Genomic DNA, 17,158 nt, shown 5'->3' with positions numbered 1-17,158 from the left:
GGTTGGCCATTGCCCGTAGAGGGAGCTCAGCGGTGCCATCGGTCCCCAGAGAGGGCTGCGATGACACAGGGCTGTGGTTGCTGTCGTGCTGGGGCAATACTTACCGATGGCTCGGTTCTGAGATATTTTTTGCTGCCAACATCTGTGGCACGCTCAGCCAAGCATGCTTGCCCTCAAAATTTGCTCTTTCCACGTCTCCGGTCTGCGGTTGGCAGCTTGGTCACGCACCTTTTTGGTGTGATAAAGCCCTGTCAGCAAACCCGGGTGAGTGCCGTCAGCTTTCTGAAGCAGAACATAGGTGACTTCATGGTGTCACACGCATTGAAGGGAAATACCAGGGGTGGGCAGCGAGGCGGGAGTGCGAGCTGGAGGTAGGAGCCTTGCCCTGGGCTTGTGCTACAGCTGACCTGCTGAGCTCAGCTCTGAAATATTGATTTCGTCTTGGGATCCAGAGGGGGTCACTATTTCAGCCCCTTTATCCACTTTTCTGCCATTTCTTCTGTTCTGGAAGGTCCTCTGATGTACTTCAGCTGAGCTGGCTGGGGCATCTGCCCCCAAATATTGCCCCCTCTCATAGCAGAAATCATGGGGGCTTGCTTAGGTGCCAACACCAACTCTGAGTCAGCTGGACCCCATACATGGGATGAGGTGGTGGTGAGGCAGAGTGCAGCAGAGTAACAATACTTCTCAAAAAATCCTATACATTTTTTAGGTTTTCAGACACACCTTGTCACTCCAGTCATAGAATCCTTATGGTTGGAAAAGCCCTCCAGGATCAGCTGGTCCAACCATCCCCCTACCACCAATATCACCCACTGAACCATGTCCCCAAGCACCACGTCCAACCTCTCCTTGAACACCCCCAGGGACGGTGACTACACCACCTCCCTGGGCAACCCGTCCCAACGCCTGACTGCTCTCTCTGAGCAGAAATGTCTCCTCATTTCCAACCTGAACCTCCTCTGGCACAACTTGAGGCCATTCCCTCTGGTCCTGCATGGTAAGGATAGACTTCCAAAGCAGAAAATGCTCACATCATCAACGCCTGACTACCAGCTGTGAATATTTGCAGGCGAGCAGCTAGGAAACGTTGCTTGTTTTGCCTAGTAGGAACATTAGTGAAACTGTCAGAGTTTGCTCCTCTAGGTGTAAAGGCGTTTGAGTACTTTTGGTTTCTGTACCCTTGGTCCACGTCTCCTTGGAGAGACTCCTCACGTGAGTTGTGGAGGCTTAAATATGAAATGCCGAGAGGAGCTTAAAAGGATGTGGCATCCAAACCCAATCTGAAAACAGCCATGTCGCATGCCTGAAGCCCCTGCAGTGTCACAAAAACCTTCATCTACATGTGTAATGAATCCTACAGTGCAAACGTGTTTATGTTTTTTTTTTTTGTTTTTTGTTTTTTTTTTTTTTAACATAACTCAAGCGTACAAGAGTTCTTCCATGTAAAGTTAAAAATCTCTCTTTGATTTCCAAGTCTTCATCCCTATCCCTGTTCCAAGCCCTTGAAACACAGGACTAAATAGCTTTTTGTAACAATGATTTTGAAATAAAATTTTCCTTCTTTGTAATGATCCATATTAGGTGATCTCTTTTTGATCAAATTTTCAGCGACCTTCAGCTGAAGGTAAGCTCAGTCGTAGGAAATATCTTGTCAAAGAGGGAATCCTTGCTGAAAGTGTGAGCTGCTGAAGACAGAAGATATGAGTGGAAAGTGGTGGTCAGGGATAATAAGCCAGCATTTGGCGTGATCATGTCACTGCTTCATCACACATAGCAATTTCCACTTAGCGCTGTGTCTGCCAAATCCAACCCATTCTCATGGCAACACCCTTTTCCCTTCTTTGTAAGCCATCAGTGAAGGGGAAAAAGGGGTTTACATGCTCAGCTATAGAAGTGGGTTTTTGGTAATTTTACCTTCTGGTCTTCCACGCTCCACATCTCAGTAGATGCATCGTGGATATATAGATATGAACAGTCAGAATAGGAATGTGTGTCATGAAATTAAAAGTAGAGTGAACTTAATAACCTGAAATACAAAAAATTTACTTGAGATGAGTTGCTGCTCTTTGAACTGTCATTCAATCAGACCACAAAATCATAACAATATCCTGCAATGACATAAAACATCAGTTGATGAAGATTTCTGCCAGTAATAATCGAGTGAGGTGACAGAGCAGGGACCTGATTAGTTCCTTTTGGCTTGAAAATGCAATGAATCTCTAAGAGGCTCCTGATTTTCCTCCAGGTTTTGGAGGACTGAAGATGAATTTGAGTGAAAAGTCCTATGCTTCAGTCCTCTTCTTTCTGCTCGGTTACATGGCTTCAAGAGAGGCTTCTCTCAGGGTGTTCCTCCACAGAGACTGTGATAAAACTAGTTTCATGGACTTTTTTTTGGTTATAAAAATACTTTCATTCCAAAATTCCACCATGAGAACCGAGGGTGCTGATGGGGAGACAGCACATGCACTGGCCTTTCCCCTCCAGTTTGTGGCTGGCTCACGGATAACAGAGTCCTTCCTCCTGCTTCCCTTTTTATTTTTACACTTCTGGTCCCTAATAATGAAACGAGGGGTGTTAGGTTTGTCATTAAAAGCTATTATCTTCTACAGGCAGAGAGGAGGAGCAGAGCCAGGTGGAGGAACCCCAGCAATGTAGTGCCTGCGGAGCCCCCAGCCCAGCTCCTCCAGAGCTGTCCAAAAAGGATGGTCAGTCCAGGGCTGGGGTTGAGACCCATCAGAGGAGTTGATGGGAAAGGAAAGGATCCAGGGAGAACAGTGAGGAACAGACAGAAGAAAATAAGAGGAGAGAGGTTAACAGGAGCTGACTGCTACAGAGCCTCATCCCTCCAAGAGCTTAAACATGTATTTACTGACCAGATGTGACACACTGACATAGCAGAGCAAAATGCCCCTTGGGGCATTTTGGGAAAACCCCAAGGGACTGGTGTGATCATGTCACTGCTTCATCACATGTAGCAATTTCCATGTAACCCTGTACCTGCAAAATGCAACCTGTTCTCATGGCGATGCCCATGCAGAATTTAGCCCCTAAATTCTGCCAAGCCCTTACTCTGTGCATACTAAGGCTTTATAAATACCCATGTCTTAATCAGGTTTGATGGGATTTTCATGGGATCAGCATAAGACACTTCCAGTGCTTCAACTCCACCATGTGTGAAACAATCTTCATCCAAAAACCCAACTTCAATTCTCACAACCCCAGTGGGTGCTCTCACATTACAGCGTGACACCTTGATGTGCCATCGTCATCTGCAGCTACTGCTCTGCTGGTGGTGGGAAAGCCCTTCCAGGCCCTTTAAACTGAGGAAGAAAAATGCTCACAAATTCACAAATACTTTATATTTTCTTCAGAACCTCTGGTGCCCAGAGGAGGCCTAGACAAAAGGCAGTGCAGTATGGCCATAGAGATGGCCTACCACGTATGTCCAAGGAGTCTACCCAGGAGAAAAGCCACTCCAAGGTCCAAGCAGAAGGCAAGGTCAGAGCTGGGATTGAAGACCAACACTCCTACATAGCTCAGGCAGGGACAGTGGGCCCAAAGCTGAGCTAAAATGGGCCTCCTGGGGGAAAGGCTGTGAAGGGAGGCCCAAGGTGAGGCTGGTCGTGACCAGTAAGGCCTCTTAGTACCCAAAGGGCCCTGACAGGGTGTGCATGGGTTTTCCAACTGTAGTACATGTCAAGATGGGATCTCAGACAGGAATGGGGAAAGCATCCCAGCTCCCTGCACCCTGCGGCCCACCAGGAGGACTTCCCGTGGGCACCTACTTTCCCTTTGCCCATCCACTTAAGTACGTAGGGAGCCCCTAGAGAACGTAGGGGTGGATCGTGTAACTGAAGCAAAAGGAGGTTAAAGCATGAATCCCATGTCCTGTCCTCATTTTGAAACCCTGTTTGTCTGCCTGACTTTGCAGCTTTCTGATCTCTGCCATTTGATCTGTGTGAGGCACGTGGACCTGTCCTCAGATGAGTTTGTGGTGAGAGAACATTAATATTAGAAAGCGGGGAAGGGAAAAAAAAGCTGTCTGATCTTTTTTTTTTTTTTTTTTTTTTTTTTTGCTTCTCTCTTTTTTTCCCGTATCGCTTTATCTGTCTGAACAAACTGTGTTAGCTGACTTGGGATCCTGATGACGTGGTATCTGCCCTCCCATTTCTGGGGGTAGACGGAAGGAAGTGGGCTAGATAAATTAAATACCAACTCCTAACCTTGAGTCAGGTAAGCTAGCTTTATGCAATGGAAAAGGTGGTAGTGGCTGAACTGTGCTATAAAAAGGGCACCACGGCTGGCTTTGAGGCATACGGAGGCTGAAAGAGGTCTCGGAGAAGAACTTGCACGCTCTGTGTGCGCTTGCCTACAGCAGAAGAGAGGTTGCAATGGCTTTTGCCAGCTATGCTGCAATGGTAAGTCCTTATATCTGGTGTAAGTGCTCAGATATCCTACTAGCTGCAAGACAAAAACTGAATGTAGATCCCATGATGTAGGAGCAACTCTTGTCGGTCTTTGTGAGAGCTAAATGGGTTGCGAGGTGTCTGATAAAGCTTTCATACCCGAGCTTTTGCAAGTAGATTTGTTTCTTGACTGCCGAGGCAAGCTGTGTCCAAGATGTGAGCAAGTTGGCTGGAGAGGCAGCGGGCTGTTATTTATCTGTAAGGGCATCACTGCTCATATGTGACTGGGAGAGACAGGCCTTCTCTTAGAGAACTTGCTATAAAAATTACTGAAAGTTGAGAAAAGGAGGAGGTACAGTGAAGTGAATGTCTTTGTATTTAAACTCCAGCTTGGGTAGTATTTGCAGTACTGTCAACTCTTTTGATATTCTTAAAAACTTTGCATTTATTTATTTTTATTATTATTTTTCCTTGCTCCTGGAAATGGACTGCGAATATCAAATTTCTTTGAAAAAAAGTGTTATTTCTAGCAAGTGGCTTCTAGGTGGGCAACTTTTCCTGGCCTAGGAAAGCATAAGGCTTACCTGGAGGTCTAAACTTAAGGATGGGGTCAGGTGAGTCCTTACCCCCCCTTGTAGACCAAAAGACATCGCTGTTTGACTCTGGAGGAGGAGAATGTTTCATAACTCATTGGAGAGATGCTCTTACTGGTGCAGTGCCAGCTGCAGTCAGCATTTGAATCAGAATTTAGCCTCTGTTACGATGAGTATTGTTCACATACTTGCACTACTTTTTCATGCTCACCCAAATGAAAGTATGAAGATCACCCACTGCCTGTTTATTGCCCAGTCTAGTCAAGCCATGGCTCCTCGTGCTCTCTCCCAGCTGAGCAGAGACTATGATACTTGTTTCTTCTCCAGTTCAGGTCACTCCTTTTGGTGCTGGTTCTAGCACTCACCGTAAGGAGCTCACCCCACAGGAGGGTAGCTCATCCTCAACCCAGCAACGGTGGCTCTGAGAGACTTAATGGAGACTGCCAGAAGGATCCCAAATTCCCCACAACGGTGAAAGTTGACGTTCGCATCAGCCGTTCAGATTCTGCCTTTAAGATAATCCATGATGTGAGGAACCGGTCTCTCGCTCCTTGGGATTACAGGTAACTCCTTAGATGGTATCTAAAATGCAACAGCTGTGCTACACAGCTGTCTTTTGTGGTAAAAAATGGCTTGTTCTTAGTATATGCCTGGAGTCTTGTGAATATCACAAGCTCCTCTTGACACACACATTCATTTTGGTGCTGGGTGGTGTTTCTCCAAAATAAACTGCAATGCAATGGGACATCATGGGAATGGTTTCTAATTGCCAGTCTTTGTCAAGGAGTTATTCCTTTAGGAAAAGAAGAATGTCAGTACATTGTAATTTTACATTTTCCTGACTGAAACAAATTTTTGAATGCTGAAATTAAAACAAATAAATATGAATGGTCCAGTTGCTCTCAGTTCCCTATTTCAATCAGCTCCACTCCATTCATATACTAAAAAAGATATGGCAATATTAGTTATCAAAATTGATTCCACTCATAGATAATAGTTCTAAAAATGTTAAGGAGACTGAAATTCTTTTGTCATGTTTCAAAATGAAGCTATACAGGTAAATGGGTGCTGTCACGGAGGTAAAAAAGAAGATCCTACCAAAACATGTGCACAGGCAAAGAGCAAACACATAAAACCCTTTTGTGTCCCTGTCCTCAGGCTCGACAAGGACCCCAACCGCTTCCCCCAGGTGATCGCTGATGCCAAGTGCCGCCTCTCTGGCTGCGTGAACTCACTGGGGCAGGAGGACCGCAGCCTCAACTCCGTCCCCATCAAACAGGAGATCCTCGTCCTCCGCCGGGAGCAGCAGGGCTGCCCGCCCACCTACCGCCTGGAGAAGAAACTCATCACGGTGGGATGCACGTGTGCTGCTCCGGTCGTCCGCTACCAGTCCTAGGAGGAATTAGCAGTGGGTGCAACACTGGGAAGAAGAGGTGTCCCCTACAAACACCTCGCAGGAGAAATCCCAGGTGCCCACTTGCATCCCAGGAATTCAGCGTGACTTTTCCTTTTGAACCTGAGCAAATTACCTCCTGAGAGTACTAATTCTTGTTGTTCATTTATGGATTTTAGCACCAGAATTGACAGTAGCTAATGGGGGAGGAGGGAAAGGGAAATGGAGGAAAAGTTGTGTTTGTGACAGCAAGCAGGGAGGGAGTAAAGCAGTGCTTACTTTTTCACTGCAGCTCATATCAGTTTTGTGAATCAAATGAATTACAGTTTCAAAAGATGATATCAGCAGTAAACTGCCCAAATATATAGTCAGCAGTGTCACAAAAATCCCCACTCCTGCACCTTCTCCCTCCCTTCCTCATCCCCTTTTCCTCCTCCAGCCATCACTGCTCCCTCTTCTAGTGTACGTCTGGCATAAGTGCCACCAGGCCTGGTGCTCATCACACTCTGCTTTTGTGTCACTGCTGCTCCATGGACTTCATTGTCCACGGAGTCAGCAGCTGCTGACTTATTGCAGAGCAATCTGAGAGAGACTTGATCCCACTTTGAGTGGTAAAACAGCAAAGAACTAATAAGTGTTTATATTTCTATTTATATTTTCTATTTATGATTGTATTTATGACATTGTATGTGCTGAGAGTATCCAAAACCTGGTAAAAGTTTATTTGTATTTATTCAATAATTTATCAGCCGAATAAAATAAAATCAGTATTTTATTTAAAAGAGTGTTGTTTCATGATAGCTCAAAATGAAAGCAGACAGGGAAGGGGTTTGTGCTGAATAGCACTGCGAGATTTCAGTGCAGATCAGGCTCTGGTGCAGTGATATGAGTAAGAGGGAGGGCAAGAGAGCTTGCAGTCTAAACAGATGAAAAGATGCAAAAAAAGGGCTGAAAGCGATAAAGTGAGGTTATACAGGCAATGGAGCCAGTGGGAGAGTCTCCAGGGGTGGTGGGAAAAGAGGTGGGGGACAACGCATTGCAGGGCTGAAATTTGGGATGGGGTCTAGCCTTATTCACAGGAGATGGGAGAAGTCTGCCCTGTCCTCTTCCAACCAAGATGTCATCTTCTCTCCATCCCTTCTCCTCCACCAGCTGGATGGCTGGCTGAGCAGGAATGCAGGGAAATGAGCAAAGGCAGCTTCATCCCACTGCTCCTTAGCCAGGCTGACATAAAAGTGGGGCGTGAGGAGCCCAAATATCCAGGAAAAAAGAAAGACAGCTCCAGGGCAGGGCTGCCATAGAGGTGACCTGTCTTAGTAGTGGAGGAACTGTTGTTGAAAGTATTAGTCTCTCCCTCAGCTACACAAGGAGCACAGCCTAGCAGTTTAGACTTGCTGCCTGTTAATTTATCAGATTTTTTTTTTTTTTTTTACCGTTCATGGAAATCCAGTCAAGATTCAGCATTACCTCTGACTCTCCTCTGCTGGTGAGGGCATGAAGCTTCTGTTTCCTAGTTCACCTGCATTTATACCTGGGCACTCACCTGCACCTAGTTCATATGCATTTATACCAGGCACTCATATTTCATTTCAGCTGCATTTAATCCCCTTTAAATTAGGTAGAGGTAGAGCCCGGGAGGCCCCCTTGTTTCTCCCCCTGCATAGTTTGCAAGTCATCGGGTCCAAATCTTTCCCTTTGTGCTTGTTTGTCAAGCAGGGTGTATCCCCTGAGAGCCTCGCTGAGCCAAGTAAGACAAGCCCTGGGTGGCATCGTGGGGAAACCATCTCCTTCAGTTACAAGCAGCCATACTCATCTGCGGCAGCGGCTGTTTCGTTATGACCACCGAGCCCTTCATGTGGTGGGATGCAAACCCAGGGAGGTGTTCTCAGAGCACTCCTCTTACAGTAACCGCTGACCAGGAAGTCGCATGCTGACACCCGGCCCTTGCTCGTGACCTATTTCTCTCCCTCTCGATCAGTATCGCCTGTGGGGTTTGTCCTTGCTTGTTATGCAGGGAGAAAATTAGCCTGAAGGTCTCTCATCCCTTAATTATGGCAGCTGAACGGTGAAAGCTCCCGTGCTGATGCTCCTAAACACCAATCAGCTCACCCTAAGGTTTGCTCTAATGGGATGAGTGGTGAAGTGGCTAATTAAGACAACACAGAAGTAGTTAATAAAGGAAGTCTCGCCCATGGGTCGTGAGGTTTTGGAGCTGGCTCTGTCAGCTACAAACCACACGCCTCTCAGTGAGTGCGCTCGTGTGTGGGGATTGTTTCTAAATAAAACCGGCAGCAAGGGTTATTTCCTCCTAATGGCATCATTCTTAGAGTGCAGCTGGTTGTAAATAAGCCTCTAGCTGATGGTATTTTTTTTTTAACTGCTGGCTTTTGCATTGAGGTAGGTGGTTGGCTTTGATTCCCAGCAATCTAAGAACATAGGGCAAATGCCATCAGGCTTCCTGTAAACAGCACAGTCATACCGGCACCGCGGGCAGGCATGTCGAACAGCTGAGCACCAGACTTTGGCTAAGGGCTCTGCCTGATTTCCCTCCCCGTGCAGCCACCCAGGCCTTCAGTCAACGCACCCGGCCTAGCTCTGGGTTGTCCTAAGAGCAAATCCCTTCCTCTGCTCCTGGTGCAGCTGGGCATCCCCTGGCTCTGAGGTGTTAGAGCAGCCTTCAGGGGCTTGGTTGTTTCACCAGCAGGACAAGACACTGCTCTAGGTGTAGAAGCACAGCGCCTTCTTGTAACTCGCTGAGCTAAGCCTCCCGTGGTCCCAGGTTGGTGTCTGAGCCTTGAGGCCTTTCCTATTTCTTTCCTCTTCTGCTTGCCTCTCCCTAACCTCTTTCTCACACATCCCTGAGCTGTGCTCATTTGGCAGTATTTGGAGCCCAAGCTGGGGTCCCCTTGTGTGTAGCAGCTCTCAGGGGATGGTGAAGATAGCACGTTGCAGAGACCCCTGCATTGGCACAGGCTGGGAGGCACCACAGTGGCATGAGCCCAAGCCAATGCCTCCTCCCAGATTTGTGCTGCAACCTGTGGATGTATTTTGGTGTGAGCAAGGCTTCTCTAGGCTCCCTGCTACAAAAAATACAGGGATTTCCTGGAAAGAGTCCAGCGGAGGGCCACAAAGATGATACGAGGCCTGAAGCATCTTCCCTGTGAGGAAAGGTGGAGAGACCTGGGTCTGTTCAGCCTTGAGAAGAGAAGACAGAGGGGGGAATCTCATCAATGTTTATGAATATCTGAAGTGTGGGAGGCAGAGGGATTTGGCCAACCTCTTTTCAGTGGTTTGTGGGGACAGGACAAGGGGCCATGGCCACAAAATGGAGTCCAGGAAGTTCCACACCAACATGCGGAAGAACTTCTGCACAGTGAGGGTGATGGAGCACTGGGACAGGCTGCCCAGGGAGGTTGTGGGGTCTCCTTCTCCGGAGATATTCAAGGCCCCTCTGGATGCCTCCCTGGGCAACCTGCTATAAGGAACTGCTTTGGCAGGGGGGTTGGACCCGATGGTCTCTGGAGGTCCTTTCCAACCCCTACAAATCTGTGATTCTGTGACCCTTGACAAGAGGCAAATGTTCTTGGGGGTGTTCAAAAGGACTACAGACCAAATCAGCCTGTTTCCCAGAACTATTGTTTTTAAAAGTGCATAGAAATTAAATATATAAATATATATATATAAATCAAAAGTAGCGAGCTTTAGGGCTCATGACAAAAATCAAGAACTGTACAAGTGCTGTGTTTGCTAAGCCAAGGGAGCAATGGCTTGGCAAGTCAGAAGTAGAGATGACTTGTTGGGAATTAGGCCTAACAGACAAAACTCTGAGGGCATGAATGGTTTGCTGGTCAGGCTTTTGGAGATCTATGGTGTGGTGGGAACACAATGAATGCCGGTGATGGGGTGAGTTTCCACACCAGCTGTGAGTCCTGGCTGTCCTGCAAGGTGGCCTGACAGGCCCAGAGCAGAAACCAGTGCCCGCATCACCATCACGGGATAAAATGTGAGCCTTGCCTTTGTCTTCCTCTCTTGCTCCTTAACCTTCTTCTGTAACTTCTTTGCTCTCTGGTAATTATTTTTAAACTTGTGCTGCTTCAGAATAGTCTAGGTGAGTGGTCCAAGACCACATCTTGTATAACACTGTTCCATTTGGCTGTGAATTTTTATTTTTATTTTTTTTTTCTTCTCTTGTAACTTCAATGAAGGATTAAGAGTACACCAGATGCTCTTTGGGGGTCATGAACTAAGCAGGCTCCACTCAGTGTTTTCTGGACATAGATTTTTATGAGTGAGAATTGATGTTTTTTATATCAAGTACAAAGCATTATGTTTCTGTTTTATCTACATTCTTACTAAGCACAACTTGTTTGTATCGTGACCAAGGTTCCTTGTTCCAGTAAATGAGTAGCGATGGATTGTCTTCTGAGTTGCCCCTACTATTATTTTTTGTTTGCTTTTTCTTTCTGGTTTCAGAAATCTGTACTGTACTCACTTATCTTGACCCCCTTTACATGGTAAGGCATGCCAACTGTTGATTTTATCTTCTTTCACAAGCATCTGGCATCTTCCCATCTTGCTTTGGTAATTGGCACTGATGAGTGTAGTTATCTGATTATTTGCCACACAAATCCAACCTCAAGCTTCTCTTGCTGCTGTGTTTTACTCATAGATTTCCAAGCACGCTGACTGGTAAGTCTTTGCTACTTAAATTTTGCAAGCTGACATGAAACTGAGATGTGAAGCAGTGCTGGACTGGAAATCTTTTTTTTTTTTTTTTTTTTTTTTTATGAAGAGGTTTTTGCAGCAATTTCCACCCCCGCTCACTATGGTATCATGAAAGGACATCAAATCAGCAGGAATTTGCATTGAAACTCTCCAAAACCAGCAAGAGCAAGCATTAACTGCTGAACCTCAAACTGATAAGGCTGTGCAAGGGTGAAAGAGGGGTCCTGCTCTCCTCAGTCCCCTGCTATGAGAGCTATGGACTGTAGCCGTGAACATTTGCCCAGAGAAACAAAGCACTGATTAGGTCACCTCAGAGTCAGGTGCATTGGTTTGGGATCGCCCTGCACCTGCTCAACTGGGTTTAGCAAGATAAAGAAAGACATTTTAGCTCATGATGCCAGAATTTCCAAGGGAACTTAGAGCAGGATAGAAAATAGTCCTGGGGCCAAATGAATTCAGGCAGTTATACTATTAAATACTTCTGTAGGAGTGTGTACATCACCCATGTACCTTGCAGAGGAGAGCATGAACCTAGCACGAGGCCAAGTAAATAAAAAACGGTTGTGTCCTGAGGCCCAGATTTCATTGGGTTGGTAAATAAATGCTCCAAGGGAGAACAATGCTGCAGGAAGAGGGACTGGAGTATCTTTGCAGCACAAAGATGTCCGTGTTCTAGTGCTTCAGCTGCATGACCTGGTTCTGACTTTTTCCACATCGTAGCTCTCTCAGAATTGCTAAGAAGTCTCTATTACTCATGTGCCAACCCCAGCTAAGCTTCATATCACTACGAGGTAATGATGGGTCCTTCATTTTGACTGTTAGAAGTTACTTGGGTTGTTGCAGACAATTTACCAAAGTTCTTTCTATAGCAGGTGGTAGGATGTTGCGAGGTTATCTAATGGACTGTGCAGACAGCTTTATTTCAGTCTGGACTGAAATTTATTTAACTTCTTGAAAACCTCAGGGGTTTTCACCTCCCTGAGAGCAGCAAACAAAACATCCGGGTCTTTGCAAACCAGCCTGCCCTTTGAAACACGGAGCATTGCCAGGTTCCTCGCTGTATCTTTTGGCAGTCAGTTCCATGCTCAATATTCCTGGGACAGCCAACGAGGTGAACTTCAGGGCCTGCAGGAGACCTTAAGGAGCAATAGCTGGAGATAAGGTAGGAAACGAGAACAGTTCGGATCTCATATTAATAGATACCTATATACAGGCAAAACTTTGTTCGCATTTGATAGAAATTTAAGCACGGGCAGGACTTCACTGTTTTGGTTGCAGATACTGTGATTGCTCACAGTTAATTAACATTTTCCAGGCCCAGTGTATATCTGCTAGGTCAAAGGATGCTATGAAATCCCTGCCCGTGCTGTGAGTTTACACTGTACAAGCTGACACAGAGTAGATGAGGGAGGGCTTAGGTTCATTGTCGCAGCTGGTGGGAATAACTCCCAGCAGGAACAGCTGGGATGTTAACATCCCCAGTTAGCCCAGCTGGATGTGGGGAAGATGCTTTCACCAGAAAGGGCCTTGCCTCTCGTTTGGGATTTGCATCCCCAAGCTCTGCGTCTTCAGAAATTGTGTACTTTCTGTTGCGTTTGCCCATGGCGTTTTGTTGGTGCCAGGCAACGTCACACATCCCTGAGGCGGCAGCAAAAAAACACCCATGTCTTTGCAAACCAGCCTTCCATTTGAAACACGGAACATCTTCATCTGGGTGCATCTAAATCAAAATTCCTGCAGCGTAAGACTTCCACCCACGTAAGCAACCTCACGGCTGTGGTAGAAGTACTGTGTCAGTGAGCTCTACTTCGAAGCACTGACAGCAAAAGCATTGGAAGGACGTAAGACTGGAGGAAACTGCAGTTGCGGTTAGCATTAAGCATTTTCTCTCACCAGCAGCTAATTACTTCAATTATCCACCTGACTCATGCCCCGTTCCTTGTCTACCCGGTAGTAACCAGCATTAAACACAGTATAAACGCATTCTCCATTTTGGGGGAGGGAGTTTCCTTTCCACTGAAGAAGCATTCAGAGTGTTACGTTGAACCTTTCTTTGCAAACTCCTTTCCAATCACATAATGAGGTAGACAACTGGGACCCGCTTTGCTTTTTTTTTTTTTTTTTTTTTTTTTTTTTGCTGGTCTGTTTTGTCTGTCAATCTGTGTAGTGCCATTCGGTAAATCATTTCCCTCCAGGTGTCTTTAGTTTCTCTATTGCTAAAACGATGTTAATGATGCGAGCCCTAACTCTTCTATACGGTTTATAGTCTACTGAAACAGAGCTAGATGTTATCATGAGAATTTTTGGTTTTAGTTTCATACTAATCTGTTACATGGTCCTAATGGAATGGAGTGATTTCTTGCTTTATGAGAAAAGGTTTCTTCAGAAAGGAAGGAGAATACCACAGAGTTATTTGGCTGATTTTTTTTTATTGCATAGAATCATAGAATCACAGAATGGTTTGGGTTGGAAAACTTTCAAAGATCATCTACTCCCAACCCCCCTGCCATGGCCATGGACTCCTCTTGCTAGACCAGGCTGCCCAAAGCCCCATCCAGCCAGGTCTTGAACACTTACAGGGATGTTCATCCACAACTTCTTATTGCATGAAGATAAATAAACAGACACAATATTATTTTTTTTTCCACTAGCATAAATAGAATTAAATAAATAGACTTTTCAAAGTGTTAACTAAAGATGTGTAAAGAGTTCCCGTTACTCCTTCAGTGGAGCACATGAAAGGATCCAGATTCTGAATTCAGAGTTTTAAAAGGGAAAAGGATTTGAAACAAAACCCAAATCAAACAAACCAAAAGCACAAAACTGAGAATCTAGCTAATCGTTATGGCTTGATTCCATTCTGCAGAGATTTTCATCGCTGTTAGGCAAGGAAGTCCTCCTGCTGTGGCTCCTTGCTCTTGCACCACAGGCTCCCTTTAAGCCTGGTGCTGGATCAAGGGGGTGACACAAGTGCAGCCCACGGTGATAATTTTCTTCTCCAGCCGGTATGAGTGGTGGCAGCCTTTCAGCTCCCGGCGAAGGACGAGGATCTCCTGATTGATGGGGATGGAGTTGAGGCTGTGGTCCAGCTGCCCGGCTGAGTTCACACACCTGGAGTAGCGGCACTCAGCATCAGCAATCACCTGGGGGAAGCGGTTGTGGTCCTCATCGATCCTGTAAGTTGACATGAAAGGATAGGGAAGTATTTGCAGTGGAAACGCTGCTGCATCTCTGGAGGCATGATAGTCTGGATCATTATGGGCTAACAAGCCTAGGAACCTCTACTCACTGGAAGGTTGCCTATGAAGGGCAGTAGACCCTCTGCTATTTCTGCTTTTTAAGTATAATTAGGGTATAAGTATGTGCATACTGCAGGTTTTTAAGTGCACGTCATCCATGCAAGGACTGTGTCCAACTACCTTGGCAAAGGACTCGCTTCAAATAGGCGTTGACTTTGAAAGACTGATTAGAAGTGGCTTGAGTTTCACAACATGCTGGAGTGACTGACAAATCCAAAGACTTCAGCTTTCCCCCAGAACACAAAATGTTATTAGGGCCTGATGCTGGTGTTATTAAACCACCACTGACTTTAGTACAATGTCAGTCGTCCAAAGTTTTTGATCATCTCTTATGTAAAGAATACATTTTACGATAAGATCTGCTCCAGTATGCATCATAATATAATTAAATTACAGAGGTAATTTGCTTTGTCTTCTGCCTAGACCATACTTTTGCTCTGTGCTCCTTTCTGCGTTGATTAGCTTCAAAGAGGTCTGTAGATACTGCCCAAATCTCTCAACAGTGAAGTAAAGAAAATAAAGATATGGGCATAGCTTTTGCATCCCTCTTGACCAAGGCAGTCATTTCTAGACAATAGGGACAGTGATCGTACCTGTAATCCCAGGGAGACAGCGAACGTTTGCTGATATCAAGAGTCACTTTGTTATCCTGGTTCATGTTGCTGATGCTTATGTTGACTCTCACAGTTTGAGGGAATTTGGCATCTTTTTGGGTCAGGCATCCAGCATCTGCTTGCTTGAAGAGGCTCTCTGGCTTGAGCCCGGGCCGTATCACCTTCCCGTAGGCAGAACTGCTGGCTGACAGCATGGCCAGCAGCACTAACAGCAGAGAGCTGGACTGAAGACAAACGGTTTATTTAGGACACAACGCCATACAACTGCTGTAACACAGCTCTTCTGTGGGGCTGGGAACAGTCAGCCTAGCTGGTATTAAAGTCCATGCTGTGGGTTGGGTGAATTAGGGGAAAGCGTGCCAAATATCACATCCATTTCTGCATGGACTAATTCTTACAGCACTGAAAGATATGGTATTCACTCAATTGTAATTTGGTGATATGCAAAATCTCAATTATAAAAAATAATTATAAAAAAATATAAAAAATAATTATAAAAATAATATAGATAAGAGATACCAGAAAGAATATAGCAACAAAAAGACACTCTGAGTTTTCAATTTATATCTTGACTTGGGTTTATGTGGCAGTAGCTCCACTCCCTAATAAACATGTACAGTCTCATTGTTGTCCCATGCTGGTGCTATTCAGCAGCTTCCTGTTTCAGTTCTTTTTGATAACTGGTGATTTTAACAAGCATTTTAAAGGTTGGTGCCCCATTCCTGAGAGTCAGCTATAAGAATTTAAATATGTCCCTATTAAATTAGGAGAAAACAAAACACATGGCAAGTTCTTACCAGAGAAGCACGAAGGGTTGGAGACATCTTCCTCTTCTTACTGCAGCTGATGCTTGTGCTGGGCTCTGTCAAACTGAAGGCGTCTGGGTGCATTTGCTGCTGGTCTTTTTATAAGAGCTTTCGTGCTGTCCTAGTTAAAGGGGAGTAGGTGTTTTTTTTTCCCAACCTTGACTGTGGTTTCTGACCTTACACTAAAAAGTGTCTGTGTATAAATTCCATAGGTGGAAGACAGGATATGGGCTTACCTTTTCTGAGATCTGCTGGTGATGTCATTGCTTCAGCTAAGTCACTCAAGTAGTAACAAAATTCCATGTTGATGTTAGAAAACCACTGAACTGTTGTCACGCACGCTGCAGCGAGTGGATGCAAAGTATGCAATTTTGAACTCGGACTACAGTTGACATCTACTCAAATGCACATCAACGTGCTTCACGGACTCAACTCGAGATGCTCTAAGTATCAAAAGCACCGCTGTCACCAGCACCGATGGCTTGGATCCATGTGGTGCTTCACCAGTCTGGTGTCTTTTTATTCTGAGGTCGGCAGATGTAGGACAGCTGGTGCCCGTCCAGTTGCTCTCCACACTTATCATGCCCAATCACCTGCTTTGATGTCTGAAAACCCAGATTTCTTCTCAAATTTTATTTTATTTTTCTCAGTTTTCGCAGCCTGGATCAGGTTATATTTGTTGATGTATGTACCTCACCTCTGATATGACAAATTTGACCAAAATGTATTGTGACACTGAGTTTCCACATTTGATCATTCTCCATCTGAGAAGCAAAGCCCAAAACACTGTTTTCAGTTGCTTTTGAGATTGCTGTATTTTCATTTCCCTTCATGATCTTGCGCTATGCAACAGGGCTGTGATCCTACGACCACAGTCTGGGAAATGTGAAGGATGTAATTAAACCCTCAGATCCCAGGTTAGGGTTCAAGAGAAACCTTGTGAAGGCTGTGAGATGAAAACTGACCCTCTTGTAGGCAGGAAAAAGGGAAGAAACTGCAACCATCTGCTCCACGGTGCATTGTGGTAGATAGGTGATACCATGCTACAATATTAGGAGCTAAAATACCTCTCATTGTGTAGCCCCACAACTGCCTGCATCCCATCCCTGTGTTCTGGGTGATATTGATCACTGATCATGCTGTTTCTCCATCCTACAAGACCAATGTGTAGCAGCTGTACCCTACCCTGTTAGTATTTAAACATGCAAAGTTTAAATCCCTGTGTTCAGGGGGACAGACTCCACTGACATGGTGACAAGCAGGATCCCTTTCTCCCATCCAGGGGTTCGCGTTTTCCTAGATTTTCACTAAGATGCTGT

The 17,158-nt window shown here is 45.5% G+C and overlaps 2 protein-coding genes and 1 long non-coding RNA gene across 4 annotated transcripts; 2 read left to right on the top strand and 1 right to left on the bottom strand.

Moving 5' to 3' along the window:
* Positions 1–4,234: 4,234 nt before the first annotated feature.
* Positions 4,235–7,176, top strand: LOC101795199 (interleukin-17F). The gene is given in 3 exon segments (NM_001310806.1): positions 4,235–4,421; positions 5,330–5,565; positions 6,161–7,176. Coding segments are annotated over 3 exon segments (501 nt in total). The 5' UTR covers positions 4,235–4,394; the 3' UTR covers positions 6,399–7,176.
* Positions 7,177–8,601: 1,425 nt separating this feature from the next.
* LOC106015275 (uncharacterized) lies at positions 8,602–16,645 on the top strand. Of its 2 annotated transcripts, XR_001187185.5 has the most exons (4): positions 8,602–8,792; positions 11,993–12,282; positions 14,123–14,296; positions 16,052–16,645. It is a non-coding gene; the product is annotated as an uncharacterized lncRNA (long non-coding RNA). The 2 variants fall into 2 exon arrangements; XR_005264899.2 differs by lacking the exon at positions 14,123–14,296.
* On the bottom strand, positions 14,033–15,857 carry IL17A (interleukin 17A). The gene is made up of 3 exons (NM_001310350.1): positions 15,831–15,857; positions 15,013–15,257; positions 14,033–14,294 (listed from the first exon to the last, which is right to left on the bottom strand). The coding sequence occupies exons 1-3, from the start codon at positions 15,855–15,857 to the stop codon at positions 14,057–14,059; spliced, it is 510 nt and encodes a 169-aa protein (NP_001297279.1). The 3' UTR covers positions 14,033–14,056.
* Positions 16,646–17,158: the final 513 nt, after the last annotated feature.

Source organism: Anas platyrhynchos, chromosome 3 (genome assembly GCF_047663525.1).
Source record: "Anas platyrhynchos isolate ZD024472 breed Pekin duck chromosome 3, IASCAAS_PekinDuck_T2T, whole genome shotgun sequence".
Taxonomy (NCBI): domain Eukaryota; kingdom Metazoa; phylum Chordata; class Aves; order Anseriformes; family Anatidae; genus Anas; species Anas platyrhynchos.
Note: the sequence above shows the minus strand (reverse complement) of the source record. Positions and strands in the feature narration are given on the sequence as shown.